The sequence below is a fragment of the Sturnus vulgaris genome, chromosome 2 (assembly GCF_052056855.1).
Source record: "Sturnus vulgaris isolate bStuVul1 chromosome 2, bStuVul1.hap1, whole genome shotgun sequence".
In the NCBI taxonomy this organism is placed as follows: Eukaryota; Metazoa; Chordata; class Aves; order Passeriformes; family Sturnidae; genus Sturnus; species Sturnus vulgaris.
The window spans coordinates 51,606,115-51,633,980 of NC_142244.1; the positions used below are offsets into that span (position 1 = coordinate 51,606,115).

At 43.2% G+C, this 27,866-nt stretch overlaps 1 protein-coding gene across 4 annotated transcripts in view; it reads right to left on the reverse strand.

The window, feature by feature from the left end:
- Positions 1–12,845: 12,845 nt before the first annotated feature.
- Positions 12,846–27,866, reverse strand: part of KATNAL1 (katanin catalytic subunit A1 like 1) — a 37,543-nt gene continuing 22,522 nt past the window's right edge. For all 4 annotated transcript variants that reach the window (XM_088159544.1, XM_088159547.1, XM_088159546.1 and 1 more), the window contains exons 5-11: positions 25,215–25,339; positions 24,605–24,710; positions 19,891–20,049; positions 18,927–19,053; positions 17,837–17,971; positions 15,371–15,497; positions 12,846–13,892 (exon numbers count right to left, since the gene is read on the reverse strand). In XM_088159544.1, coding sequence (XP_088015670.1) covers positions 13,694–13,892; positions 15,371–15,497; positions 17,837–17,971; positions 18,927–19,053; positions 19,891–20,049; positions 24,605–24,710; positions 25,215–25,339 — 978 coding nt within the window. In that variant the 3' untranslated portion in view covers positions 12,846–13,693. The remainder of the gene's footprint in view (positions 13,893–15,370; positions 15,498–17,836; positions 17,972–18,926; positions 19,054–19,890; positions 20,050–24,604; positions 24,711–25,214; positions 25,340–27,866) is intronic.

Genomic DNA, 27,866 nt, shown 5'->3' on the forward strand with positions numbered 1-27,866 from the left:
TCCTATGCCAGTAAGCCATCTGCACAGCCTTCATTTCAAGGGATCGTGGCTGTCATCTCCTTGCTGTCGTTTCCCTGCAGGTTACTTCAAGTGTGTCAGAGAATGACAGAATAACTCAGGTCACAAGGGACCTCTGGAAGTCATCAGGTACCAGCCCAGCTCTAAGTAGGTCCAGTTACAGCAAGCTGATCAGGACCACGATGAATTTTAACACCTCCAAGGACAGAGACCCTACCACCTCTTTGGGCAGCCTGTGCCAGTGTTTGACCACTCTCACAGTGCCATTCTGATGCCTTCTATCTACACAGAATTTCCTGTGTTGTCTCTCGTCCTTCCACCATGTACGTCCTGTAAAGGTCTGGATTCATGTTTTGTATTATTTCCCATAGGGTAGTTGGAGGCAAAAACTGGATCTTTCTTTTGCCTTCTCCTCATATGGCTGAATAAGCTCAGCTCTCTCACCATTCCCTGGTGTCTCAATGTGCTCCAGCTAGCTTGGTGACCTCCACCAGGCTCTCTCCAGTCCGTCAGTCCCCCAGCAACCATCTCTATACACCAGTGCTCCTCTCCCTGGCTTTGCTTCATCCCCTGGGGAAAGGACACCCTCCTATATGTATCCAACAAGAAGCACACACAGCAAGCACAGGACTGACAGTGCCCTCAGTGTCCAGCTTCCTGGAGCACCCAAGCACCAGGGGTCAAAACCCCAAACTAGAAGGTCAGCAAGGGAGAAGGATACACCTTGTCACTCTCATTCTGACGACAGAAGCAGTGCAACGGGGTCTGCAGCAGCACAAACAAAAAAACTTAGGATGGGATCTAAACATCTTACCAACCCCCAAGATTGTTAAATCTATTTTACAGATACAGAAATGAGGAAGAAGGGGACTAAGGAACTATCTCACAGAAAGCCTTCAAAGACCAGGAGACCTGACCACTGGCACAGGGCACGTTACCCTAGAGATGCTTCAGGGAATCCCTCAAAGATTTTAGAGCACTGGGGTCAGGTCACTGTCTCTGATACAGGAAGATGAGGCTTATGCTGAGGATGTGTTCTGAAAATGTATTTGGAAATGACACAGTGACTCTGCATTCAGCAAGTGTCACCTGGCATGGGAGTAAAGAAAAATCCTCCTGCCTGTTTTTGAATGCAGAAGACAGAGAGTACAAAGGGTTGTGGATGCCTTCCTGTGTGTGGAGCCCTGATGATATCTCAGAGTTTGCAGGGCAGATCTATCCACAGCCAGCTGTGGGCTGACCCTGGAAAAGATCAGAGCTTGCCTCGCTTCTCAGGGAGTCTGGGGGGCACAATTTAGCAAGGGTCTCCAAGGGCAGCTGTGCCATCCTGGAATCACTCACCCTCCCCGGGGCTGCCCTGTCACTTTGCAGTGCCTGGAGCACAGCCTGCCCACCGCACAGGAGCCTTCACAGCAGCACAGCCTTGCAATCAGCTCTGAAGTGCAAGAAACTGTTTTCTCAGCATTTTATTTCAACTAATGTGTCCAGGCTAGTATCACAGTGTGCTATTAATCCTGCCCTGGTTTGTAATTCTGCTCTCATGTTGGCTCCATTTATTTCTTTTTAATACCACTATCTGGCCTTCTGGTTCTCAAATGTAGGGTCAATTTTTTTTTTTTTTTTTTTGTCTGCTGCAGCAGAATGAGCTAATTTGGTCCTTCACTGCGTAAGCAACAGGACTGTGAAGTGGAATAGAAGGCGATTTTTTATCTGTGTATGTCCTTGGTCAGGCTGACACTAGAATACTACATCCTGCTGAGGTGCCATATTTAAAAGAGCACATCAAAAAATTGGAGCAGGTAAAGAAAAGAGACATAAAAATGGTTTGAGAGCTGAAGAAAATCACTTCCAGGGAGAGACTTCTAGAGGTCAGCCTCTGTAACTTGTCAGAAAGAAAACTGAGAAGTGATCTGATGATGTGTATAAGTACATGTGTGGAGAGAAAATACGGAATGCTAAGAGGACACCAAAAATTTAGTCTGAGAAAGGGCCACAGACAGACAGTTATGGGCACTGGAGAACGTGCCGAGCTGAATTAGAAATCAGGCATGCTTTTTAACCATAAGAGCATTAACCTTCTGGAGAAAATTGCACAGCAAGTGATGGATACTGCACTTCCTGAGGTGTTTGAGACAAGATTAGATGCTAATTCCACATGTCAGGATAGAGGCAGGGTCACCTAGCTGATGGAAATTGAGGTGAGTTTGCCCGAATACAACCTGGGAGGCAACAGCATCTACCTTCACAAAAACTAGAATTCCTCCTTTTGTTTTATATGCCTTTTCTTCCTGTTGCCCATCATGTTCTTGGACAAAATCCTTGTGGTAGGGGGGCAGCTTAGTCCCTAAAGTATTAATAAACTATAAACAGGCCAAATGGCTGCTTTTAAGGCTGGGGGGGATATAGGGAGGGAGAGCTGGGGTGTGAGGATGTGTGCTGTGAGGCTGCTGCCATGTGAACACCTTCAGGAGTGTGGAGCACGGGGGTGAATGCCAGCACTCCAGCTAGCCCCAGTATTTCCACACTGGTCAGTTTGGAAATGCCCATCCAGCTGGGTGTGAAAAAGTGGCATCAGATTCCTGAAACTGAACTTCTCCTCTGCCTCTGCGGGTGGGTGCCAGCAGCAGCTCTATGAAGCAGCGCTCATAAACTCATGTCTTTGGTGTACAAGAGAAGGGAAAAGGCTGTAAAGCCCAAATTGTGTGCAAAACTCATCAGAACTAGGTCCAGATGATCGCTCAGTCCACTTCCCTGCTCAAAGGCAGGATGGCTCCTCCAGTGCTGTTTGTGGGGAGCAATTTTTAGTCCAGACACATCTTGCTGGAATGGTGTCTCCACAACACTTCCAGTTTTTCTGTAGGCATGTTTGCGTTTTTTCCCTTGATGTTTAACACAAATATCCCATATGTTAACTTCAGCCTGTTTCCCTTTGCCTTCCCCACAGTGGACACCAAGAATGGTATATCCTCTCCCTCTTCAAAAAGTGTTAGATTTTAAAGATTTTTTGAAACTAGATTTTAAAATAGACTTTTTAGAAAAATATCAAGTTTTCTTTTAAAAAATTAAAGTTTTCTTTTAAAAAATGTATGACTCTCGTTCTGAGCACCTTCCTCCACAGACTATGTTTCTTTTCAGCTCTTCTATTCCTTACTGTCTTTCTGTGGATGCACTCATATCCCCCATGTTCTCATAACTGCAGTGCCAGCACTGGGAACAGATGCCCAGGGGATAAGGACAGGAAACCCTTTCTTCCACCCAGAGAACAGGATGCTGGTCCCTCATACATGGCTGGTGATGCCCTGAGACACCCAGACCCCTTCCTGCACTGATGTGGCTGCTCAAGTCATTTCCCTATCCTACACATATACAATTCATAAATATATCCCCAATTATGGAACTCCTCTTTAGTAAACATGGGCCATTTAAAAGATTCCTACACGTCTGCATCAGAGAAATAACACATCAGAAAGCCGCAAAGAGAAACTTCCAATTAAGGACACTTTGTAAATCATCTGTGGTTTCTAAACAAGCCTGGTGCATCGCATTCCTCTTGGTTTCCTCGTGATGGATGTTTGCAGTCAGCACTTCGTACACAAACCTTTGCAGTGGCTTTAAAGCTGGAGCTCCTCTCAGCAAGAGGCGTGTGCCTGAGCCCAGCCCTAAGGCTGGGAGCTGCATCCAGCCCCCAGCTACGGCTACGAGATGCCCAAACAGAAAGCTGCTGGGCATGTAAAGCGACTGCTGAGCTGTTCCAGCTCTTACAACTTCCTCAACAGGCTTAGGAATCTCGAAAGCAGTTTGAACCCTTTCTTTCCCTGACAATTTCTTACTCTCTTAAAGGACAGATTTCTGCAGATGGCTGCATTTGGGAGGTTTCTGTTGGATCAAAGAGTCAAGTGGTCTTCAAGAATTCAGAGCTCAGCAGGACTCTGAATCCCTTCCAGCTGAGCTCTTACGCTGTGCAGCCTCTGTGCTTCTTAAGAAATTTCAATATTTATCAATCCAGTGTGGGCACCACATCCCAAGAACGCTAAATCAAAGGGGTATAAACTCCATGTACATGGCATATAAAACACTGTTTGAGGGATTTGTGCTGGCTGAGCAAGTGAGTTCTGCGCACATTCCTCCCTGTAAGGAAAATTACATGGAAAACTCCAAGGCTTAAATAAAAAACAAGGCTTAAGTGTGAATTTTAAATGAGTCCTGAGAGACTGGAGAAGATACTGGAACGTTTGTTTCATGGCATGCTAAATCAATCCTTAAGGAAAAAATGAGTTAAGCTTAAAACTGAAGGTTAAAAACTCAAGGTTAAAAGTGAAGCTGAAGAGCAGCGCTTGCTGGAGATTCAAATGGTCCAGCTCTGTGCAGTGTAGCAACAGCAGCTGGAAAATCCTGGTGGGACCAGAAAATATTCAGGAAGCTGAGCCAGGAGATGTTGCACCATCTCTCTTTGGGGGCAGATGGAAATGGTCCCAACCTCATGTTCACAAAGAGCAGGCTGCCCGTGCTCCCAGCTGCCCATGCCCCAGCTGAGCCTGGGAGCTGCCCAGACAAACTGCAAACCATCCCATGGCTATGGTCTGGACAGCTTCCTTCAGCAAAGGCTGTGTTTGTCCTCAGCCTTGGAAGACACCATCTCTAGGGCTGCTAACAAGCAGCAGGGACAGCAGCAAGCTCAGTACATCCTGGCTGCACTCATGATGGGATGGATCTCCTACCGATGCTCTTGCCTCTTCCTTTCCTTGCCTCTTTATTCCCATCTTGGCTTCTCTCACTGGTGTTCCCAGTTTATTGTTCAGGCTGGGGCTGTGATTCCTGCATGCCTGTCCAGCACCTTGCACAACACAGGTCTTTGAAGAGATGCAGTGCCCACAGAAAGATCAATGGCCTTTACAATACCCTTTTTAGGGGAACCTCTGTCCCACTCCCTTGAGAAGAGTGCTAGCAAAACTCACAGCTATGAGAAACCACAATTAAACCACCAAAGCCATATAAACTATAAGTCTGTTCCAAATTCATACCCCTAAATCATCCATGGATCCTCACTTGGGCAGCTGCATCATTATCCCAGGACTAGCTTCAGCAGCAGGAATTCCTACCACCTATCTCTTCCTCATCCTGTCCCATGGTCCTTCCCTGACCATGTTCAACACCATTTCAAGTAAGTGTGACTCCTATTTGGGGAGCTGTGTGATGGGCTCTGTCAGGTGGGTTCAGACACAATCTTCTTCCTGTGGTTCTGTCCTTTACCAAACCTGGCCAGGCATTTTTTCTTAAGTGTGACAGGGTTTTTTGTCTTCTTAAAACTACCCTGCACCATTAGAGGAAAAGACTGGCCAAGCAGCCTACAGGTAACTTCTGTCAAAAGGACTGAGAGTTGAAACATGGTATAAAATACCTGTGGTTGGAAGAAGTTTTTGAGAAGTAGAGCTGCTGGGTCTCTAACGGGAGACAAAGCCTTTGCATTCGCAGGGTCACCAAGCAGCAAAGCTGTGGTTGTCTACACACAGCCACTGCAGGCTGCTGGCACACCCACAGAGTCCCAGCAGAGCTACACAACAGAAAAACCACAAAACAGCCCTGTCACTGAGGAGCAGAAGAGCAATAGTTTTATTCCCACCTTGGCTGTAATAGCCACCAGCAGATACGAAGGGAATCTCTTGAACAGACTCAGTCTAAGTGGGTTCACATCTTGCATAATAGGGTTTCTGGTGCCAAATGCTTAACAGCTCCCTTTGGGAGGCTGCAGCTTGGTTTTGCATCTGGACAGCTCAAGAACAAGGAGCATGCACTGGAAAATCCTGTACCAGCAGGGTCCTGCACAGAGTGACTGGGTACTAATGGCAGTGGGGATCTGAGTGTGAGTGCCCGGGCTCCAAGAGTAAGGCAGAGGCAGTGAGACTGGCAGAAGGCAGCTGCTCTCCATCCTGTCCCTCCACACTCACATTCATCCTTGGTTACTGGTGGCCATGGACTCCTGGAGTGTGTTAGCTGGTACTAGATATTTTCTTCCCCTTTGTCTGGGAAGCATCCAAACATCCACAAAAAAAATGCTGTGGTCTCCAACCATGTGAAGACCTGCAAACAGAATCTCCATATCTTTTCTATCACTGCTATCTGCAGAGCTCCTGCATCTTCCACCACTTCCCTTCACCACTGCCTATGAATGCCTTGGTTACCTAATGAGGCCTGTTTGCTGTGCAATAATAATATACCCAAATCTTCTGCCCTGCTGCAGATCATAAAACCAAATACTTGGTTTATTTACTTGATTACAGAAATGTACCATGACAGCAATTTCTTTTTTCTTTGCCTTACTGGCTAACTTTCTGTGTGTGGCTTATGGACCCACCATGTATGCTCCTGATGGTCTGTGTTAAATAAAGAACAGGCTCAGTCAGAAAGGAAGGGTGTTGAGGAAGATCCAGTTTATACAAGAGCCTGAAGGAGTTTATAGAGTACAACAAAGCACAAGGTGTTGTTTTATATGGTGAGTCTATAAAAGCATTCAGAGATGTACGGTAAATATCAGGGAGTGAGAAATATTTCTTAGACAGTGCTACCAGCACAAGAGCAGATGGATACAAATCAAGTGAGAACTTAGATTGGAAACAAATTCCAAATCATCTGTGAGAAAACAAAACATCTGGATATGCCAAAGAGATGTAAAAGGCCTCCTGGGTTACAGGCTCCACTCCATCTTAAAACTGATTAGTTGTCATTTGTTCCTTTGTTTTAAAATAAGCTTCCTACTCTTCTCCCATCCACATCTCTATTGCATGCCTGAGGGAACGCTGTTCCCTCTCGTCACCGTTGATTTCCTTTGCCCGGGCTGGGTGGGCACACAGGGCTGCAGCCCAGCATCCCATCCTAGCCCAGCACTGCCCGAGCTCCTCCCCAGCCTTTTGCTCAGTTTGCTCCCACAGGCTTCGCTCCAGGCGGTGTTTTGCAAAAGTTCAGCTGCCTTGGCAGGTGAAGGAAGGGAGCTTGGACGGGGTGCCAAGCATTTGCTTAAGCTGGGCAGTTCCCAGTTTAAATAAACCTGAATTCCCAGGCTCTAGGGAGGGATGCTGACCTAGCGGTGCCACCAGAGTGTGTCTGGAACCCCACAGGGAAGGGGCTGATTGCCTGCCTGTTCCCCCTGAGCTGGGGCACACAGATCCTCAGGCAGGGGAGGAGCAGGCTCTTGCCTCCTCTGTGAGAGGGAAGGAACCTGGTCCCCCAGCACCATGGTAGAAATGTCTAATTAGATACAACAGAGGGACAGATATGCATACTCAGGGACCTTTCTATACAAGCATAATTTAAGGAATGCCAAATATTTATTTTAAATGGCTGTGCCATATGCTGATGAAATGCTAATCTGCACAGAAGAAAACACACAGTAAATAAACTCCCCAGAAGCACCTCACATTTGCTGAGCTTCATCTTTGTGAGCAAACTAACAAGTAGAAAATAAAATCAACACTATCCATTATAGAATCTCTTCCATAAGAAATTCAGGCAAGCTTAGGATGACATGGGCCAGTGCTTTTCAGACCATCATCTGTAGCCCATGAGAGCACCTATTAAGGGTCTGCAAAATGTATTTAAGAAAAACAAACTTGCTCTATTTAATTCACACTACAGAGATCTTCAGCCTCAGTACAAAAAATGCTAGGGACGCTGCAAATCAAAAGCAACTAAAAATACTACTGTTTGCTTTAAGTTGGGGAACTGGGAGTCAGAGGAAGAGTTTTGTCTTCTCCACTGATCCCAGGACCTTCCACCTCCCTCCCCATCCTTCTACCATCTCAACTCCTCATAAGCATTTGGGGCATCTCTTCTTGTATCCCCAAATTGTACCCAGCACAACAAAGCCCCAGGATCTTACAGAAATACACCATTATCAACATTGCCTTATTCTTTCAGCCTTCCAAGCACAGCTCCAGTCCCATCACATGCCAAAGTCTGAAGACATTTCAAGATGGGCAGCAAGCTTTTAGAAAGTCCAATTTGATTATCTAAAAGGCAGCTTTTGTAACAGCAGTAACAAATTGGCCCCTGGACATTGGCATGTTTTAAAGCAGCAAGGCTGGGTGATGAAATCTGTTGGCAGTGCCTGCAATTGGCTTCCTTTGAGCCACTTCCACCCTCTTACATAGGCTCTCCTCACTGGTGAAGGCACAGACCCACACTTTTATCAATATGCATATCGTAGTGTTGTCAGCATCTCCTTGAGGGTATTCCCCTTTTCTTCTTGGTTGTATTTCTAAACCCTGTGCAGAGTTGCTATGGTTTCTGCCAGCCCAATTGGTATTCTGCAAGCTCTTCTCACCTTCACCATTTGGGTGACCTTTCCTTCACAAGGAAGATCTCAGCCTGTTCAGTCAGATGTCACACAACACTCTGTGCCAGAACACCAACCGCCAAGCAAAAGAGGGCTCTGTGGAACCAAATCATCTGCAAAGGCTGTCTGAGAGATGGATAAACAATGGTAATTATTTCAAAACAAATTGGAAACAGAAAGCACAGCCCAGCAGTGCAACAGCTAGACAAAAAGGAAAGCCACAAAAAGAAGAAATTGCAGCTCTCTGTGTCTTGAGTACCCTTGTATCTCCCTCTAGGCAAATATTTTTCTACCTTTCTTGCTCTCCAAAGTCAAGTTCAAAAAATTCTTAATTCTAAGACATTTTCTTTTACCTCAGTTAAACAATGTATGCAAGGGACTGCTTACAAGTGAGAGCAATACAGTTGCAAACTGGCAGTAAGAATTTCTCTTTCTCAAACAAATATTCTAAATATTATATTTAAGAGAGTTTGCACAAAGCTACACTGCTTACTGTACAGCCAGTCAGGCAGGATGCATGATGAGTTTCTCTAAAAGTAACCAACCTGGGAATGGGTTCAGTTGCTTCCTGTACCAATCGGATCATGGGATCTCCAAATTCCTAACCTGGACACTGAACAAATACCCCATGGCTTCCCCCTAACTCTGAGAAAAACGTTCCCACTGCAACAAAGAAATCACAAATACACAAAAGCCAGGGAACAGAGCTTGGACATAACACAACCCTAACTCTGCCTGTGCAGTAGGAGTGGGAGCATCCCCATATTTTGCCACTTCATAACAAAGCCAGGACTTTCCTTGTGGCACCTCCTTGGCTGCTCAGGTAAGTTTTCTTGCATTGGGCGACAAGGCTGGCCAAGACATTTCATCCCACCTGCTTTTAATGCTAGCTGGGGCCTTCTAAAGAAGAGGAAAATTGCTTGAAGGTTTTCAAGACACCTACATGCAGACATGTGTAGAAGTGTGGCACTTTAGCTGATCAAAAGGCAGCTCTGTACTGCACAAAAGAAACTCCTCTATTAGAGGTACTGAACCAGGTATGGAGTAAGTGGGTCACAAGAACGGGTCACAGCCAGCACACAAAACCAGGCAGGCTCAGAAGGTGGAGAGGATCAGATGTATCTGTGCTGTGGGATGCAGGAGCACCACTTGCTGCTGCAGCTCTGTTAGCTGTGGTGTGTGTGGCAGCTGGGCTGTGAACACGGGTGCTTGAGGCCTCCACAGCAATGGCCAAGCTTGCACACAGAGCTCTAGTGAAACCCTTAACATGTGCAGGGCAATGGCCATGAGACATTCTCTGAACTGCACCATTGCCCTGCCTTTGCTATCACCAGCACTCTGCCTTATTCCACCAGAACACTACTGAGCCTACTCTTGTTCATCTTGGCTCCACTCTGCACCACCCTGCTGCCTGGTGGACAGCTCACACAGAGGGGGCTCAGCTGTTGCCGTGGTGCTGACACCCACTTTACACCAGTGTAAAGGTCTCCCAGGCTCCCTGCCTGCTCCCTGGCAGCACAGTGTCATCTGCGCATTCATCTGTCACTACAGCTCTGAAAAAACATCTCATTTCATAATCTGATTGAGGGTGGCTTATTCCAATAACAGATCAAAAAATAAAATCACTATTTCTTTGTCTGCTTCCACCTCTTCATGCCTGGATTGTACCATGAAGTCTTTGCTCATTTGATGGAGCTCTTTCATCTTTCCCGTGATCAGAACAAGTCAGTGCACCTTTGCTATTTCAGTCTCTTTTAAACTGGGGTGAGCTGAACTTCCTATGCAAAGATTTGACCTCTCCTGAAATCCCCTGATCAGCATTTCCCTTGCTCGCTCTTTCATGTTTGAAGCATTATGAAACACTGGAAACTCCATCCTTTCATAAGGAAGTTAGTGAGAAAATTCAAATAATCAACTAATTCCCAGCAGACACAGGGTCTCTTTCCAAGTTTGAAAGCTCCTTCCTAATAGAAGTTTTGCCCTTGAAAGTCTCCTGGTTAGCAGGCAGCTGATGATGCAGCTTCTCTGGAGCCCGATTATACTTCCAGCCCAGGGGCAAGTAATGAAAAAGGCTGCCTGGCTCTGTGAGGTCTGAATCAGGTGCTAACACTGAACATCTGCTGGGGCCTCTGCTCTCCCCTACCCACCCTTCCATGTGCTGGGCATTGGAGTATTCTCCATTTTATAGCTTGTGGCAACAAAAGGCCAATTTAGAGAGAAAGAATTGCTGACAGCTTTATCCAAAAACCCCAGACTCTGCTTTAACTGCTCTCCATCCAAGACTTTGGTGAAAGAGCACCATGATATCCTGAAGAGATCCTCATTGTATGGCAGCCTTTGGAAGCAGTTAGCAGCAAAGCACTCACAGCCCCACTTGAGTGAGACTCTAGCACACATTTATTACTTCATACAACCAGATTGTGTATTGTACAAAAATTAACAGTGCCACCCAAGAGGGCCTTCGCAGATGTTTAGAAAACATATAAACACAGCTTAAAACATGTTTTTTATGTAATCTAGGTACAACTATTGAAGCACCACCTACCGTGTGTGCATACCCCCACATGTTTGGATGATGTCCACACACAAACAGGCACAGATCAAACAGTGTCATAGCAGGCTCTGACATGCTTGTACATTGCTCTCCAAGGAATCCAGTATCCTCACACAAGGGTTTCCACCACTGGGACATGAACTGGTCTTACTTTGAGCTGTAAGCTCATCCTTTGGGCCTTGAACTGCTGCGACTGCTGGCCGCCCTTCCCTCCTGGGTTGCTCCTTGCTGCTCCAGTGCTGGCTCCCCTGGAATTAATAACCCAGTCTCCAAGCCCACCTAGGTGGGTGTGCCAGCATGACTTGGTGAAGATGAAAGGGTCAGCATGCAAGGATAGCTCCCTTTCCTGAAAGGTCTCAGCAGGGAATGGACGGTCTCAGTCTTCTGGGGTGTCTGATCTAGCAGGGCCCCAGTCACAGCAGTAATGCTGGGGCACAACCATCACAAACATCTACTGCCTGAAAATTTCCACTTTTCTGTTCTGCAGCTGTAAAGGATGAATGGACCTGTACAGTAAAAACATTTCTGGGGTAGAAACCATGACCTTTAGAGAAAAAGACTGCAGCACCTGAATAATTCCTGCTAAAGGGAATACCCAGTACAGTGAATTTTGCTTAACAGACAAGAGGGAAGTTTAATGCCTTAAGGTAGAAGGTTCATCAAAGAGCTAGGGACTGACATTTTTACCAAGTGCTCTGCTTTCATCAGTAGGAAGGTCACTGCTGCTTGCAATGTGAAACTGAGCAAACTGGTACTTAGACTCTCCTAAGCAGCAGCTGCTGAACCCCAGCACTGCTCTTGGACAGCTGAGTAGGGTTGTTACTGGGATTCATGTCAACTCCCTTCTACATCTTGGTTGTGTAGATTAAGTTCCTTGGGCAGCAATGGCATCTTTAGTGAGAGACCCCATAGTGCTAATCTGGCATTGGCCACAAAAATTTGGGTAGCTTTGCTAATTTCTACTGCAGTTAAAAAAACAAACAAAAAACTGTGGCAGCCTACAGAAGAAATGACAGTCCATAGCAATATTTTCAGAGCTTTCTCTCTATAATGGTCCAGTTATTCCCCAGGAGGAATTATAGAATCACTAAGGTTGGAAAAGACCTCTCAGATCATCAAATCTGACCATTAACCCAGCACTGACATGTTCAATACTAAACCAAGTCCCCAAGGGCCACATCTACACATCTTTTAAACACTTCGAAGGATAGTGATTTTACCACTTCCCTGAGCAAACTAAGTATGTGATTTAAGGTTTTTGCCTTAGTGGTTAACATGTCATGGCCCAAGAGAGCAGTGTGCTGAATTACTGTCATTATTGGGAACTTCCAAGAACTAACAGAAAGGAGAAAATAAGGATATATTCCCATTCAATAAGAGGTGCTGTGTGATTCTTACTCCAGTTCATCACATCTGTCTGTGCCATTGGGAGTCTCAGCAGAGAGCTGAAAGGTTGAATACCTATCAAACTGCAGGGCAATTCACATTCACCAAGATACTGAAGGCCTAGCTCACAACATCATCAAATACTTGAGAGCTTGCATATTTCTCTGTAAATATGGTTATTTGACCACTCCTTCACATTCCTGACACATGGAACCCTCCTGGGCTGGAAAAGCTCATGCAGTCAGTGTGACAGGTAGACTCTAGAGAGGATTTCTCCTGTTAGACTCTAGAACCCTCCTCATCACTGCACTTATATAAGGAAAGGGAAGAAACAGCTAAGAACATAAATGAGATCATACAGATTATTTTCTAAATATTACTAAACCAGTAATATTTATACATTTTAAAGAAATCTTCACCAAAAAAAATTTAAGCATTAACAGTTCTACAACGTAACAGGTACAAGTCCCATTGCCTAGCATGCTAGGAAAAGGATCATATCTAATCAGAAGTGGAAGTTCACAGCCACTTGTTTTAAGGACAGACTTGTGTTTTAAATACAGTCTTGATATTAGTGTCTTTATTAAACTCATAGTACTAAAATAATAATAATAGTAATAACAATTACATTTAGATAGCACAGACAAAGCACAAGATGATATATAAGCATAAAAGTGCAAGTTACAATCTAAGTCAAAGTGCCTACTGGTAAAACAGGTTCAAACTATGTTCAGAGAACAAGCATAAACTGGACTGAGAACAATCCATGCCTTTTTCTTTCCCTCTCATTTCCATCAGAAGTCATTGCAGGTAACACTGATAATAGCCTGAAGTGACATCAGTTCCAAATGGGAGTACATGAGAGGAGAGTCAGGCCCATGTCTTGATGGAAAACTGATCTTCATTCCTCTGTGTAACGCCAATTAATCCACAGGCTTTGCTCTGAATATCCGAGCACAGAAAGAATAATAACTTGGATGTCACATTCAAGGGAGGCAGAAGCAGCACTTAAGAGCAGGGGGTACAGCAAGCCCTTGTCTGTTCCTCTGGAGTCACATCCCCCAGCTGATTTATTGACTCCAGCCATAAAAAAATGACTAGGAGGAAGTTAAGTAACACTGCTCTTCATTTGAGAAATAAAAAGACTACCCTCAGAAGTATGATTTTTCCCTTCCTGTTTGTCTTATTTTTCTGCTTCAGAGATAAAATATCTTTTACAATATCAGCTCATTATTGTGTTCATTCCCTTTAAAGGCAAATAGTTTAAAATATCCTGTCACCAGAAAGGGGTGGGATGAGGGCAGAGGCAAACCTTTTATTAAACCTTTAAAAAGATTTCTAACTCATTTTGAAAGTGAGAACAACAAAAACCATAAAACTCCAGCAAAGGAAAGCTGCCACTGAGATTAAGCAGATCCAAACTCCGCCATCCATTTTTCATACTTCTCCAGGTCTGCAGCAGAAACAGATTTGGAGATTTTCTTCAGAGCCAGCTCAAAGTCCCCCTTGGTAACCGGCATCTGAAGCTCTTCTTTAGAAAGTGCACGAATCTCTTCTGGAGTTAAGCCATTAATACGTCTTCTCATCGCCATTAAAGATGCATCCCTGGAAATACAGGACAACGCATGGGAGCTAATTGCTAGCAGAATGTGCTGTAAGCCTATGAATTTTGATTGTATACTCTTGCTAGAAACCACTGGCAGGAACACTTAAGAGAGCATTTATTTACCATAGAAGATGCAGTTCACATCTTCCGTAGTTTCCATGCTCCCAGATCACTACATTAATTCAATATAAAGAATGCATTGGCACCAAAACCCATTTAAGCATATGGTAAATGTGCAGAGATAATTAAAACTATAAAACTGAAAACCTTTTACAATGATTCATGGAGATGAAATTTTACAACTTTAGAGAAGAAAAGGGCAGGGTGGGAGATGAACTCAAAGATTTTTTTTTTTTTTTTTAAGTTTAGATTTTTACACTACATTCCTTTTAAACTTCAACTTTCTTTCTGCAGCATAGCCCCAAAGGACAGTCAGCAAGGGTAAAGAGTGCAGCCAAGCTGGGCTGCCTGCTTGTCCATAGCACCTGGATGTGTGAAGGGCAGAGCAGGAGGCCTCAGACACAGCAACACGTGGCCCTGCAGTGCTGAGGCCATCAGTGCCTGTGGCTCCTCATGCTCTGCCTGCTCCGGGACTCTTCCCTAGCTCAGATCCTGCCAGCCTGGCCCATTGGCTTGAAGAACACTTCATTTTCTCACACCGTGGCCCACAGGCAGTCTGAATTACATTTTCTCTTTCCCTAGGTTTTTCCCAGCAAGGGATAACACAAGCCTTAGGGAGAACAGGTAATTTCACTACTACGTGACACACACCATGTCTTCAAATCCATGGAGTGATTTCACATTTTCAGAAAGGCAGCAGGGGGAGAAGAAAAAGATTCCCAAGCCATGCTCTTACAGGATCAGTTTCTCTTGACAGGATTCTTAAGGGACATATACTTTCTTTATATAAGTTTCTTCAAATACCTATCCTTTACCAGAAAAGACTGATTTGTCAAAAATGAAACGAATTGTGGGAACAGGATGGAAATAAATGAAATACTAATATTATCATCTATATCCCCCTTGCACCTAGAAGATTCAGGTAGACACCAGGACTCTGCTTCACTGGGGGCTGTCCAAACATCCAGCACATAGAAGTCCCAAAGAAGTATTCTGTGAAAGGAATGTTTTGGATTACAGAATTTAGCTCCTAAATTAATGGGTTTAAAAAAAATCCGAAACAATCTGCTTTGCACTACATTAACAAATGCAGACAACCACAGTAAATGCCGCCAATTGTACCATGAGATTTGCTCAGATAATTTTTTCCACTTCATATCCAAGAAAACCACATATCACAGAAAGACTCCATGGTCTTTGGACCACTCCACATGACAGTAATACATTAATACAGTAAATAGATGTGGGCATCAAACACAAACACTCTGGGCATGGCTTCAGCTGTAGTGGGTATTGCAATAATGCAAATGATGACTTTCCATGCAGTTCTGTTTGCAAATAAAGGGCAAAGAGATACCTGCAAACATTAGTGATGTCAGCACCAGAATAGCCTTCAATCTTCTCAGCAATTTCTTCAAGGCTGATATCAGGATCTAGTTCTACTTCCCGAAGATTAATCTTAAGTAGTTCTGCTCTGCCTTTTGCTAGAACATAAAAGTATTTGTTTGAATACTGGTAAGAGTTACATTTAAGAAAGATATAAATGCATTTTAAAAAGATATAAACACAACTTAGATTTTTCACTTAAAAGTATGAATAAAAGAGTTCAATGTAAGAAAAGAGAGAGAACAAGTCATAGTGAAGTGTGCAATCAAATACAGTGAAGTATTTGGTTAAATGCAGTATATTAAAACAGCATGGTCGAGAGAAATTTGTCAAAGTGATCTGTCATTAAAAATGTCTGTTATGTCTCAGGTGATAAAACATTCGGTCACATATTACCCAAGTGCACAAAAGCACAATCCTAGACATTTCTGTTTCTTCTCACATTCCTTTGGATCCACTCCCTATTCATGGGTTTGACTGCATATTATTCATAGAATTTCATTAGAACTACAATAAGGATTCTATTAAAAGAGCTTCAGACAGCACAAACCCCTTAACAACAGGCTGAACTTTAAGCATATGTTTAAGCAGTTTATTCAGTTGGGACCCAAGAAATCAGCTCAAGCCTGATAGAAAACAGGCACATAAATACAATAAACATATATTAGTATATTTTTGATACAAATGTCCTGGTATCCCCCTTTCCTACCCAGATGCAGTGTGTGCACACAGTAATAAGCAGCTGTGTAAATGAGCACTTACACAGTCAATTAACCATTTCTCTTGCAGAGGGCATGTGCATATGTGCATTGGGTACACATGTTAAGCAACCTAAGCTTGTAAGAGGGAATTCACATTTCACAGCTTAGGCCTTCAAGTTACTCTGCACAAGGGTAGGAAAGAAGAGGATGAGTGGTTTCCTGGCTTTCACTGTACAGGAAAAAAACACCAGCTCAGCATCTTTATTCCCCAAGTGATCAATTTTTATGACCTATAAAAAAGGACAACCACAAAAGAAGAAGTAGCAGTAGGAAAAGCTAAAAGTCTTAAAGAAATGTCCAGTAAAACACATTATGTTTTATTCATTGATGTCCCTAATTCTTATTTTTTTAACTTTTTGGGGAAGGAGAAATACAAAAGAAAACAGAAAGCTTGTCTAGAACTGCTGGTTTTGTGTGCTTTGCAGAACTGTCAAAAGCACAGAGTTATCCATCACACACAACTGGCACTAGCCATAAAATGGGGATTTATTATTTAGAGAGCACAATGTACACACAGCATATCTGCAGAGAGTATCCTGCATCTGAGAACATTCTTCTAATTATTGCTGTGGGGCTAAGCAAGTCTGTGCAGCATTTTGAAAATTAAACACTACAGAATATATGCCTGCATCAAATTCCACAATATACAGGTGCATAAATGCTACTTTTTCAGTTAAAATGCCTGACTACATCAAGTCACACAGCACAGTTATAAATGCATCACTCAGAGTAGCACAACATTCTTACTTGCAGAATAGATACAACAGAAACTAAGACTGGAAATAAAACCAGACCACATCTCCTGTGTTGTCTAGGGTGTAATACACTGTGTTAAAAAACAATCTGGTTTAATTAGAAACAAGAGGAAGAGCTGGTAGGATTTTAAACTAATTGGTCATAAAGACAGGCATCCTGTTAGGAGCTGTTACTGCCTGTAAGCTGCAAAGACAAGCTGTAGAGCTATTAAGTGTCCTTAGACCTGCTAAACTCAATCACAACCACTGTCACCCCAGACATGCATCTTGTTATCTTGAGTGCTCATGCAGGGAGATGAGGCATCCACTATACCAAGAAGAAACAGAGCTATGCAAACTTCAAGTGATAGGAATCTCAAAATTAATAGGACAGGTGAATGACAGCTAGGAAAGACAATATAAGCTGAGATGTCTTAGGGCAGGAAAGCAATCAGCCTGCTGCATTCTGAGTGACTGGAAGCACAGTAATAAAGGCAAGCAAGCAGTGATTTGCAATGAACTAAGCCTGTAAGTGAAAATTCATGGATTCACTTCTTTCCATTTGTCTGCAAGGGCATGGAGTGCATTTGCAATATTTGCGAACATGTCCAAAGGCTGCCTTTGAAGATCACTCAAGGACTGACTGTTAAACATTTAAAATAATTCCAGGCTCATTAAAACTAACTCTCTTTCAAAATATAAGAACCCATCAATGGCTTGCAATGAAATGCCACAGCTCTTTGTTTTTCAGCCCCCAAGCAAGCAGTATTTCTCTTTTTCTCACTCTCTTTAAAAATAAAGCAATCCAGACAAATGATTAACCCCTGAATTACACTGCTGATCACAAAACCATCAGGATTCCTCACAAAAACAACAGTCCTGCAGTAATCCTAAACTCATCTTGTAAGGAGAGGAAAGGAAAATGGTCTTATCAAACAATACCTGTGGGCAAAGGTATATAAATCCTCTTCTCCAGTCTCCGTCGTAGAGCTTCGTCAATATCCCAGGGAAAATTTGTAGCAGATAATACCATAACCATCTTGGAAGGGTCATCGTTTTCCAGAGCACCTCCTACCCCTGCAAGTACAACAGTCCAGAGCCATTTTACTCCAGAGCTCTTATTGATTGAGATGCTTGCTGAGAAACACTGCACAGACAAACATAGACTGGACAAAGCTAAGCAACAGCTCTCTATAGTCCTGTGTCCCTTTCAAAACTTCCCATAGCTAGGTGTCACACGACCATCATTATCACAGAGAGAGAGGGACAGTTCATTATTTTGCTGAGTCAGGGGAGAGCTTTCTTTGACAGTGCTAATAACACAGCCATATGTGAGTGTAGTCCTACTAGTCCCACTGACAAGTCTGGTCATAGAAGAAATAGGAGTCACTCAGCTTACCAAGTGAGGACTGCAAAGAGATCAAAAGCTTTCCTATCCTGAGCTTACCACAATGAACCTGCAAATTTGAGAACATTTTAAATAGTAGTTTATACACAGCAGTTTATACAGCAGTTTATGATAGCCGCAATATAAAGGTGGCTATCAAACCTCTACACCATACAGTATTCCTCAGATAGTCATGCTTGTTGTGTGCACCTGCACAGAACAGGTACTACATCTGACTTAAAAGGGTAATATTAGCTGCCATCATAGAATACAGCAAAAGCAGATCTCACAATGGGGTTCCACAGTTGGAGACTCTAGCAAAGGGCAGAATTTTGTTTAAACTGAATACAAATTAAATACCTGCATTAAGCTGCACAAATCTCCATTATCTGCTGCTCCTGGAGTCTGTGTCTCTTTAATATGAGCTTTCAAGTCACCCTAAAAATAGCCATTTTATAAAAAATAAAGCAGAACACCCTTTTCAGTTATCTGTTGTTGAACACTCCAAAAATACACTCATCTCAAGTTCTGCCTCATTTTTCTCTTATCCATAAAGCCAGGTTTTCCAGATGGCTCAAGTTCTTACGTTCCCACCTGTAAAGAAACAGCATCCCAGCCTCAAAGCCAGATCTAAGCCCTTGTTACCATCCATTTGCACAAGCAGCTCTGACTTGACTCTGCGACTGGCCTCGTGTTCGTCAGACGTGCCTCTGCGGCTGCAGATGGAATCTATCTCGTCAATGAAGATTGTCGTTGGCGCATAAAACCGTGCCTTTATTCAAACGGAAACATCACCATTAAGGCTTCTCAGCAAGCACAGGACCTCATCAGACCACAACCAGCCTGCTGGACAAACTGCATACATATCTTCCCTCACTGGCACAAGGGAGAAATTCAAGACCTTGCTTTACAAACTGTCATATGCTGAGGTTTATACACTTTAAATTGTACTCCTTGGGTCAGTGTTGGTTGGCTTTCCCCAGCAGATGACATTGAAAAGGGGAAAAGAAACACTACCACAATAGGATAGTCTTCTTAACACCATACAGGCAGTTTTTGTGTCCAGGTTTTGGGCTGGAGAGGGTTAAGCATCAGGGACAGAAGGGAGGTCAGAAATCTCAAGAGACTCAGGTTTTAGCTGTGATTGTTACAGGAGTGCAGTGAGGGTTCCAGAGGTATAGTCCACATGGACATGTCCTTCACACACCCTGCATGATTGATTGAGAGGCTTGTGACCATCATTCAGTACAAAAACAGAACTAAAACATGTATTGCATCTAGAATAAGTGTTCCAAACCCCTTCCAATTTCAGATCTATTTCATATGCCATTGTTACCCTTGAACCAAACAAGTACAGAATGTCTGTTGAGGTCACAAGTCTTTTTAGGCTGGAAAATGCTATCCTAAACATGTGTGATGAACCATTTCCTTCTCAATCCTCAGTAACATACCATATGTAGAAACCCAGAAATTATGTTTTTCTAATTGGTTGAGAAGGTGTCAGTTCAGTGAACTCCATGGTTCCAACATGCTACTGGAAGGGCAGGAAACTAAGAGTGCTGTCCTTTCTCACCTTAATGAGCCCCAGAGCACATCATCGAGGACATACCATTTCAAACAAGAGGCGGACCAGCTTCTCAGACTCGCCTCTGTATTTAGACGTCAATGTAGAGGAAGACACGTTGAAGAACGTTGTCCCACATTCTGTAGCAACAGCTTTTGCTAGCATTGTTTTGCCAGTGCCAGGAGGACCAACCATCAGCACACCCTGAAGGGTGAGAACAAAGGTAATGAAGAACAAATTAAGAAAACTTTGCCATTGGTACTCTACACAATACCTCACTATGAGCCAAGATCTGGATTTAAATTAATAGCACAATTTTCATCAGTGGAAAACAGAACACAAGTATCCTGTTTTCGAAGATGGTGTGGAAGCGTTCTGCCATTTCTTCTTACCACTCCACTGGAGTCAGAACCACAAAAGCCAGTAACTGTTGCTTGCACCTAACACCTAGAAAATGGACAAGAGATTTACAGCCTTGCTCAGAATCAGAGTCTAGACTTGAACTTAGGCCTTTCCTACAAGGGAAGCTCACAAGGGACTGCAAAGGCAGATGACAGTAAATTCTTTTTTTGAAACAAAGGCCCCTTCACGAGAAAGTTTCACAGAAACCAAAATACTTTCACAGTAAGTTGTGCTCCCTCAGTAGAGATTTTCTACAGAAACAACATTTTCCCAAAATATCCTGACAATATGTATGAATCTGGTTGATGTCTACATCTGCATGAGAGCATTCACTGAATACATCAGTTTGTTTTTCACTTAATCTCCTGATCTCAATGTTCCTATGACCACACTATTGCATCATAGCAATTCCTGGATGAAACACCATCCTCATCATGCTGTTGGATGACTAGACTGCACTGCTCTTCCTATTTTACAGATAAGTAACTGTGGCTCATGTGGACTACTGCTTAGTCCCACAAAAGCCTAATCTGAACTTCAGTGATTATTCAGAAAGCTTTAAACTAGAAGCAATTGTTAAGTCCCAGGTTGGTATCTTACCATCTGTAGTCTCTGAAAGAAAGCAGCACACATGTCTGCAGCTCAGCACATTTACCCATCATTACACAAACAGGTTTTTGGCTTTACACACAGTGCTCTCAGAACCCATGTTAAAATGATATCACTGAGGTGGGTTAATCACTCTTGATAATACTACTAAATACAGTCAACTTTATGGGTAGTCTTTCCAACACTTTCAGGATAAGGACAAAACACTGTTTCATGTTCTGCATAGTACTAGTATAGGGCCTTGTGGTTTTAAGGAAATCAGTGAAAATGTAGTGCTCAAGCAGCTTGGGGTTTTTTTTCCCCTCCCAATTGCACGATCTTATTATATGCTAACAAGCGTTTCCTAAAATTGTACTGTATTGCAAGGGTAATCAAATTAGTTAGAGTTAGAATTGCACATCATAATGTGCTTTGCAATTAATAACTTACATAAAACGCCACAGCAATAAAATATCTTTTAAATCCAAGCTATACAGCAAATTAGATTTCATCTGTTCCTCAAAAAAATTTACTTCAAAAAGCACAAAGAATGACATGGAAGAGATCTATAAAAACAAATCAACCGGGAATGCAATTATTCAAAAATGTACCATTCAAAAGCAATAGCCACTCTGTACTCCATTTTCCATTAACTCTTAATACCTTTATTGCCATTTAATACTTAGCTAATGCAAGCTCAACATACATTCATCGGTAAATTAAGTCAGAAATGTTCACACACCATCTCTACAGCTAACAGTCCAAAGTCACTCCTCAGGCTGCTCAAGGTTTCCTAAGCTCCAGAGCAGTGAGCATAAAAAGTAAATGGACTCTCTTTTCTCCCCTTGAATGCTCAGACATTCCGATTTGAGATGCTGCACAGCTATACTGATATTACAACAATATTGAAAATACAACCCTGGAGTGACTGGGTGAAGATACCTCAGCCTGTCATATGCAGGTCAGAGATGACTTACTGTTCTCTCTGAGCTTGAAATGTGTACATTTAGTGTTTTTAAAAAAGCTTCACCTCAATTCAAATCACATTCAAAGTATGTGTTTGATAAACTGTGTTTCGTGCAGGACCTGGTCACACAGGGAAATAATGACATTTTTGGGATACTGATTCAATTCTCCATTATTCTGGAAGGTCAAATCCTGGCGTCAGGTACACATTCTGTACACTGCCAAAATTGAAGCCTGTTGCTTTGCACCTCCTGCTAAGTGTTACAGGAAGAGTTACCTTGCACGTGATACTGGTGGAATTATACACGTACATAACACAGGTGCAAAGCCGACACACCAGGTGTAAAGCTGGGGGAAAATTAAGCTCTCTGGGGATAGAGAAAATAGAAATATCAGTTAAAAAAAAACAAAAACCAAAAAAAGAACTTGAGTTCGCAGCTAAACAAGACATGCATGGCTGCAAACAGAAACACATAGGATCAAGTTGCTCTTTCTGCAAACTAGGAGGCTGCCACTTACTATTTAAAATCCTTGACAAACACAAAGACTTCTTTATTCTTCCTCTAAGGCTCTGTTAATCCAAAGTATTCCAATAAGAAGCTGAAATGCACCGCAGGGAGTACGCGTTTTGATGAAATCACTGCAGGGTTACTTCTTGTTGTTGTAACAATCACTAGCAGAGCAGTGGGAAGCACAGTGAGCAACCAGGCTTTCTTGGCACAAAAACAGTTCAGAGGAACAGAAAGAGCAAACCCATGGACACTCAGAAACCCGTGGCTGCAACTACACAGCACCTGTGTTGAATCAGGGAAGACAGCTGGCTCCCTCAGACAAGGCACAGTCCTCTGAATACAGGCACAAACTGTGAGGGCTGTCTTGGGAATTGTTCTCAGGGGAGTCTGAACATCCAAAACCAGCTTCGGCTGCCTTTTTCCCTGAATTATTGTCCTGAATTCCTAAGCTCAACAAATGCCTGCTGCTACACTGATTACTGCATGAAACAGCCTTCCCTTCAATACTTCTCATCCTTATAGCACAGTCAGAGGTCAACAGAAGGGAAAATACATGCTGTTCTGTGTGAAAAATAAATTCATAAGAGTTACAGCTTCACAAGTCACCAGGGAAAAGGCTAACAATGAAGACTCTTCATAGCCTTGTCAGAAATCAATTTGCATTTCAGACTGAAGAGAGGAAATAATCTTAGAATCTTTTCCATGTCTACAACCACCTGGTTTTCAGAGGTGACACTACCCAGTAGGAAAAGGTAGTCTCATGCAAAGAGATGGAGATTGTAACTCTTTAAAGGACCAAGCTGTTGCTCCTTTATCCACTGCCACAACACTTGGAGACAAGACCAGTGGCATTTTTCACATTTCCTGCAGTCTGCTGAGATACCTGCCTTAAAGACAGATGGCCATTACACCCTCTATGCACGCTAACAGGTGAAAAAAAAGCAGAGCAGATCTTTACTCTCTTAGAAGATTTTGAACATTAGACAGATGGGGCCTCCATAGTCTCTAATAAGAGCATGGATCAACTTCCTCTAAGCGAAGAAGAGAAGAAAGAGATTCAGCTGTTCAAAACGCACTAAAATCTCACCCTGCACATGTAACCCACAATTTCTAGGCTCAGTCCAAAATGATAGCTCAGTTAACCCTAAGGTTAACCACAAGGCCACTGGTACTGACCACAAGCACTCCAAAGGCCCAATAGCCTGGGGCTAGGTTTGCACTGAGTTTGTGTTTGGGATCCCTCTCTGAAACTCACTAAAACCTCTGTGAACAGCTCTCAAGCAGCAATCTCCCAGCTCCTGCTGAGTCTGACCTCAGTATAAGCCAGGGAAGCACAAGGACCAATGGGGAAATGACAGAACAAGTATTAGTAGAGCAAGATCCGGTACATGCTGCTGAATCAGCGTACTAAGCAGGAAACTCCTCATGTACACAGCATTCCCTACACGTGCCACTGCCTTTCATACTCAGAATAACAGACCACTTGCAACAGTCTCTTTTCCCCAGTAATGCTTCTCAGTAACCAAAAAGGCCTTGTGCTGTGACTAGTTATTCCCCAAAAAAGTGTCAATCCATTCCACATCAGAAGCAACATCATTTTGTTTGTTGTTTAAAGAAATGCTCGTCAAACTCCTCCCTCCTCTTCCTTCTTAGCTCTGGGCTCATTTCTGGTCAATCCTAGCTCAGACTGGTCAATCCTGGTCAGCCTAGTTCAGTCCTATACCCTTCCTGTTGCCCTGCCTGCAACTCCTACTCCGAATTTCTCATTCCAGCTGCAACTACGCCCAGCTGCAAATGTAACTGCAAAGCTAAGTCACCTGACTGGCCCCCTCTTTCCTTGCTTCCTTGTACCATGCAGGCTGCAGCTTGCAGTCTGAGTGAGAGATAGCTGAAATATTGGGAAAAAGCCAGTCCAAGGACTGCTTTCCTCTGGGAAGTGATGACAGCTGGACACCATAAGCCTACGTAGAGCTCCCTATTAAGCATTTCTGCTTTGGTCGATATAATCTGTGTGCTCACATCTACAGGTTGACATATAGAAAGTATTATAATATCAACAAGTTATAAGCGGGTAAATAAACAGAAAATACTGTTTACTCTAAGGACCAGATACACTTCCAGCTGTCTCTTTCAGTGCCTTTTACACGAATCATTATGAGAGGATTTAAAAAACTAATTCATGATTGTTCCTATTTACCTTTTTAGCCTTTGCTACAGACATCCACACGTCGCAGCAGGACACACACATAGCTACAGCTTGCCATTTACTAAAACACCACATAAATTCTCACCTTCCAAGGTCTTCTGATCCCTTTGAAAAAATCAGGCATCCACATTGGAAGAACAACAGCTTCTCTTAATAATTTCTTGGCTTCTTCCAAATCTGCTATGTCATCCCTGTGCAAGATGAAGAAACTTGTATAAGATTCTCATACAACTATATTTCTTCTATTTTTATACAAGAGAAATAGAAAAGCTTTTCACTTAGTACCATTTCCTTTAGCATGCAAGCATATGCCTCATGCGAGTACTCCTATCATACTGTGACCTAAAATTGAATCCACTTTTGGAAGACAGGAAAAAAATTATTTTCAACTCAAGTTACCCAGAGCTGCTTAATTAAAAATTGTTTTGGACAATGTGAACACCAAAGCAGTATTTTTAAAGATCTCTGGAGCATATGTTCATTTCAGCAGTACCTGTAACGGAGGTACTGCACATAATATTAATTAGCAACAAAAGCTTAACTTTAATCAAATTAATAAACTGTTAAAGCAGAAGATCTCATTTTTGCTAACTGTAGAAGATCATGTTGTCTCCCTATTTTAGGAGTTTGAAGATGGGTAATTTCTCTCCTTTTCCTCACTAGCAAAAACGCTTGAATTGAGAAAATCCTCATACCAATGAATGCTTGGATTCCTTGATACAATGTCTCTTTCAAGAGCTTCGACCAGGTCTTTGTCGTAACCTGCTCCATCAAACTTTGGAATTTCCCCATCACCAAATTCCTGGGGTATTTTCTTTCCCTAGAAGTGAAAATCACACAGGCTCATAAGAATATTACACAACTGACACACCTTCTGGCCAACCAAAGGCATGAATGCAGGAACAGCCTCAGAAAGACACAGCCACGACTAGCTGAAGACCAGAGCATCCAAAGCTTATTTTGAAGATGCTAAACTTGTGACCCTTCTGTCAGAAGTAAACATCTGACACCACCATCATCACCGAAAAGGAACAGGGAAGCTGTCACACGCACTGTCTTTGACGAAGGAAAACCAAGATCCTCTCCCCTCGTTTCATTAAAACCTTCCTGCCCAGCAATATCTCCTTTCCTCAAACTATCTATGTCTCGCCTCTCATTTGTAGGCCAGCTTCATAAACAATTAAAATGCTTTTAAAAGGTCATATTTATTTAAGGGCTGCACCAAAAGCGCTAAAGAAGCTCAAAAGACACACAGGCTTCTTAGACTGCACTACATCAGTGACCAAGCTACACTGCCTCTGCCCCAAATGGCCCAGAATTTCTGGTTAATACTTCCCCAGTGCTGTTTATGAGGGTGAAGTAACATTTTCCCTTTGAAGCATCAGGGCTCATGCTCCTCCTCTCTCAGTTCTGAAGGAAATCGCTTCCCCTCCATTCAGGGTGCCTGAAAAGCAGCTGCACTGGTTTAACGGAGGGGGATGATCAGGGAGCTACTTTAGGACTCTTAACCCAGCTTCTAAACACTATCAGAAGCAAGTGAAAGAATCCCAGCTGGCTAGACAAAAGCATCCTAGACGAAGGCGGGCTGAAAGGCAGCTGGAGACACACAAATAACCTCGCAGTGGAAAAACAAAAAGGTAGCGATTACACCCTCCCAGTTGCCGTTTGCCCACGACAACTTGAGGGAGTAGTTTGTCTTCCCACTACTTTTATTTCTTGCTTCCAAGCGAACTCTTGGGTTGTTTAGTACTCCTAACTCAGCTTTTTGCAATGGAAACAAAGCTCAGGGTTGTGTTTAAGTAAAAAACTGGTGTAAAAAATGTAGTGGTCTGGTGTAAAAAGGAAACGGTGAAAATTCTGTAGGGTTTTCAAGATTTCAGGAGGCATAAAATGGAATCCAAATGTAAGCATTAAAAATAAAAGGAATACAACAGGGCAATGAAACAATGAAATGAAAGGTATTTGCTGTCTGTCTGTTACATACTCCTCTTGTTCTGCAGTGGACTAGCCTTCCAAGTAGAAAAATTTTTCTGCACATCACAGAACAATTGGTTTATCTTGTTGCGGTTGGGTTTTGTTTTTTTGCTGAGTGAAACCGAGTGAAGGCAGTACTTGAGGCGGAGGAGCAGGAAGGGAGGCTGGCTGCTGGAGCACGGGCAGCCCCGAGAGCTCCGAGCCCGATGGGCAGACGGCGCAGCCCAACCCAGCCCAGCGGAGCAGAAATACGAAAATAAAAGGGGGAAAGCAGGCCCGGGGCCGGGAGGGCACGGCAGCCCCTGCGCGGCCGCGGGGCGGCAGCACGGCCCCGATCCCGGCCCCGATCCCAGCCGTGATCCCGGCCCCGATCCCGGCCCCGCTCCTGCGGGACGTGCCGTGCCAAGGACCGCTGGCTCTCCTGCCCCTGTGGCACGTCTCGCCAATGGAACGATGCAGAAGGGCGGCCAGCGGGCAGACGTGCTCTCAGCATCACCTCGGCTGTCATTGTAGTGACACTGAATTATTTTTTTCTTTCCTTTTTTTTCTTTTTTTTTGCCCCCAGTTCCGGAATTAAACCAAGATTTAAAGTAGCTGTAGTTTTCACAAGTAATAATATTATTAATGCTGGTCCCAAATTGGTCCAACCTGCAATTCTCAGTCTCCAGACAAGTGAGCATAGACTAGAAAGAATGATTTTTTAAAAATGTCACCTGAGACTAGGCAGCGGGAGTAAGCATAATTTTGCCAGTCATCTCTTCAGGCATTACTTTCACAAAACAGCTTTAAATAAAGTTGCTGTGGCTTCTCTCTAAGAAGGTATGCCAACAGATATACAGGGCTGCAAAAGACTACTCCCACCCTTGGCAATCCCATCTCATCATTTCAAGCAACTGATATCTGTCTTAAACATTTAGCAATCAGCTGTCCTTTCCATCAGGAAGAGCTATTAGACCTGCATTAACACACTGGAACAAAAACCTTTTTTCCAAAACTGATGTTATTTCTACTCTTGCATTAAGTTTCTGCATTAGTTTCAGCAGTTTGCTGAAACTTGGCAGCAGTTCACAGTGTGTCCACCACACTGATATACCTGCATTAGGTTTGTGTTTTCCCTTCATTTACCAAACCAAGTAAGTCTCTTTTGGAACACAAACTGAATATAATTACCCATTCACTTTGGCAACACTTTTCTTTTTCTCTCCCTCCTAATGTTAACATATCTTTCTTGAGCATGGCTGTACACAAAACACTCCAGTTGTTTTCTCACCAGATCCTCCGATAACGACACAGCTATCTCTTCTCTCTGCTGGTAACACCTCAACAATCTGAGATTTTGTTTACTGGGACTCTGTTTACATTCACATCCATAG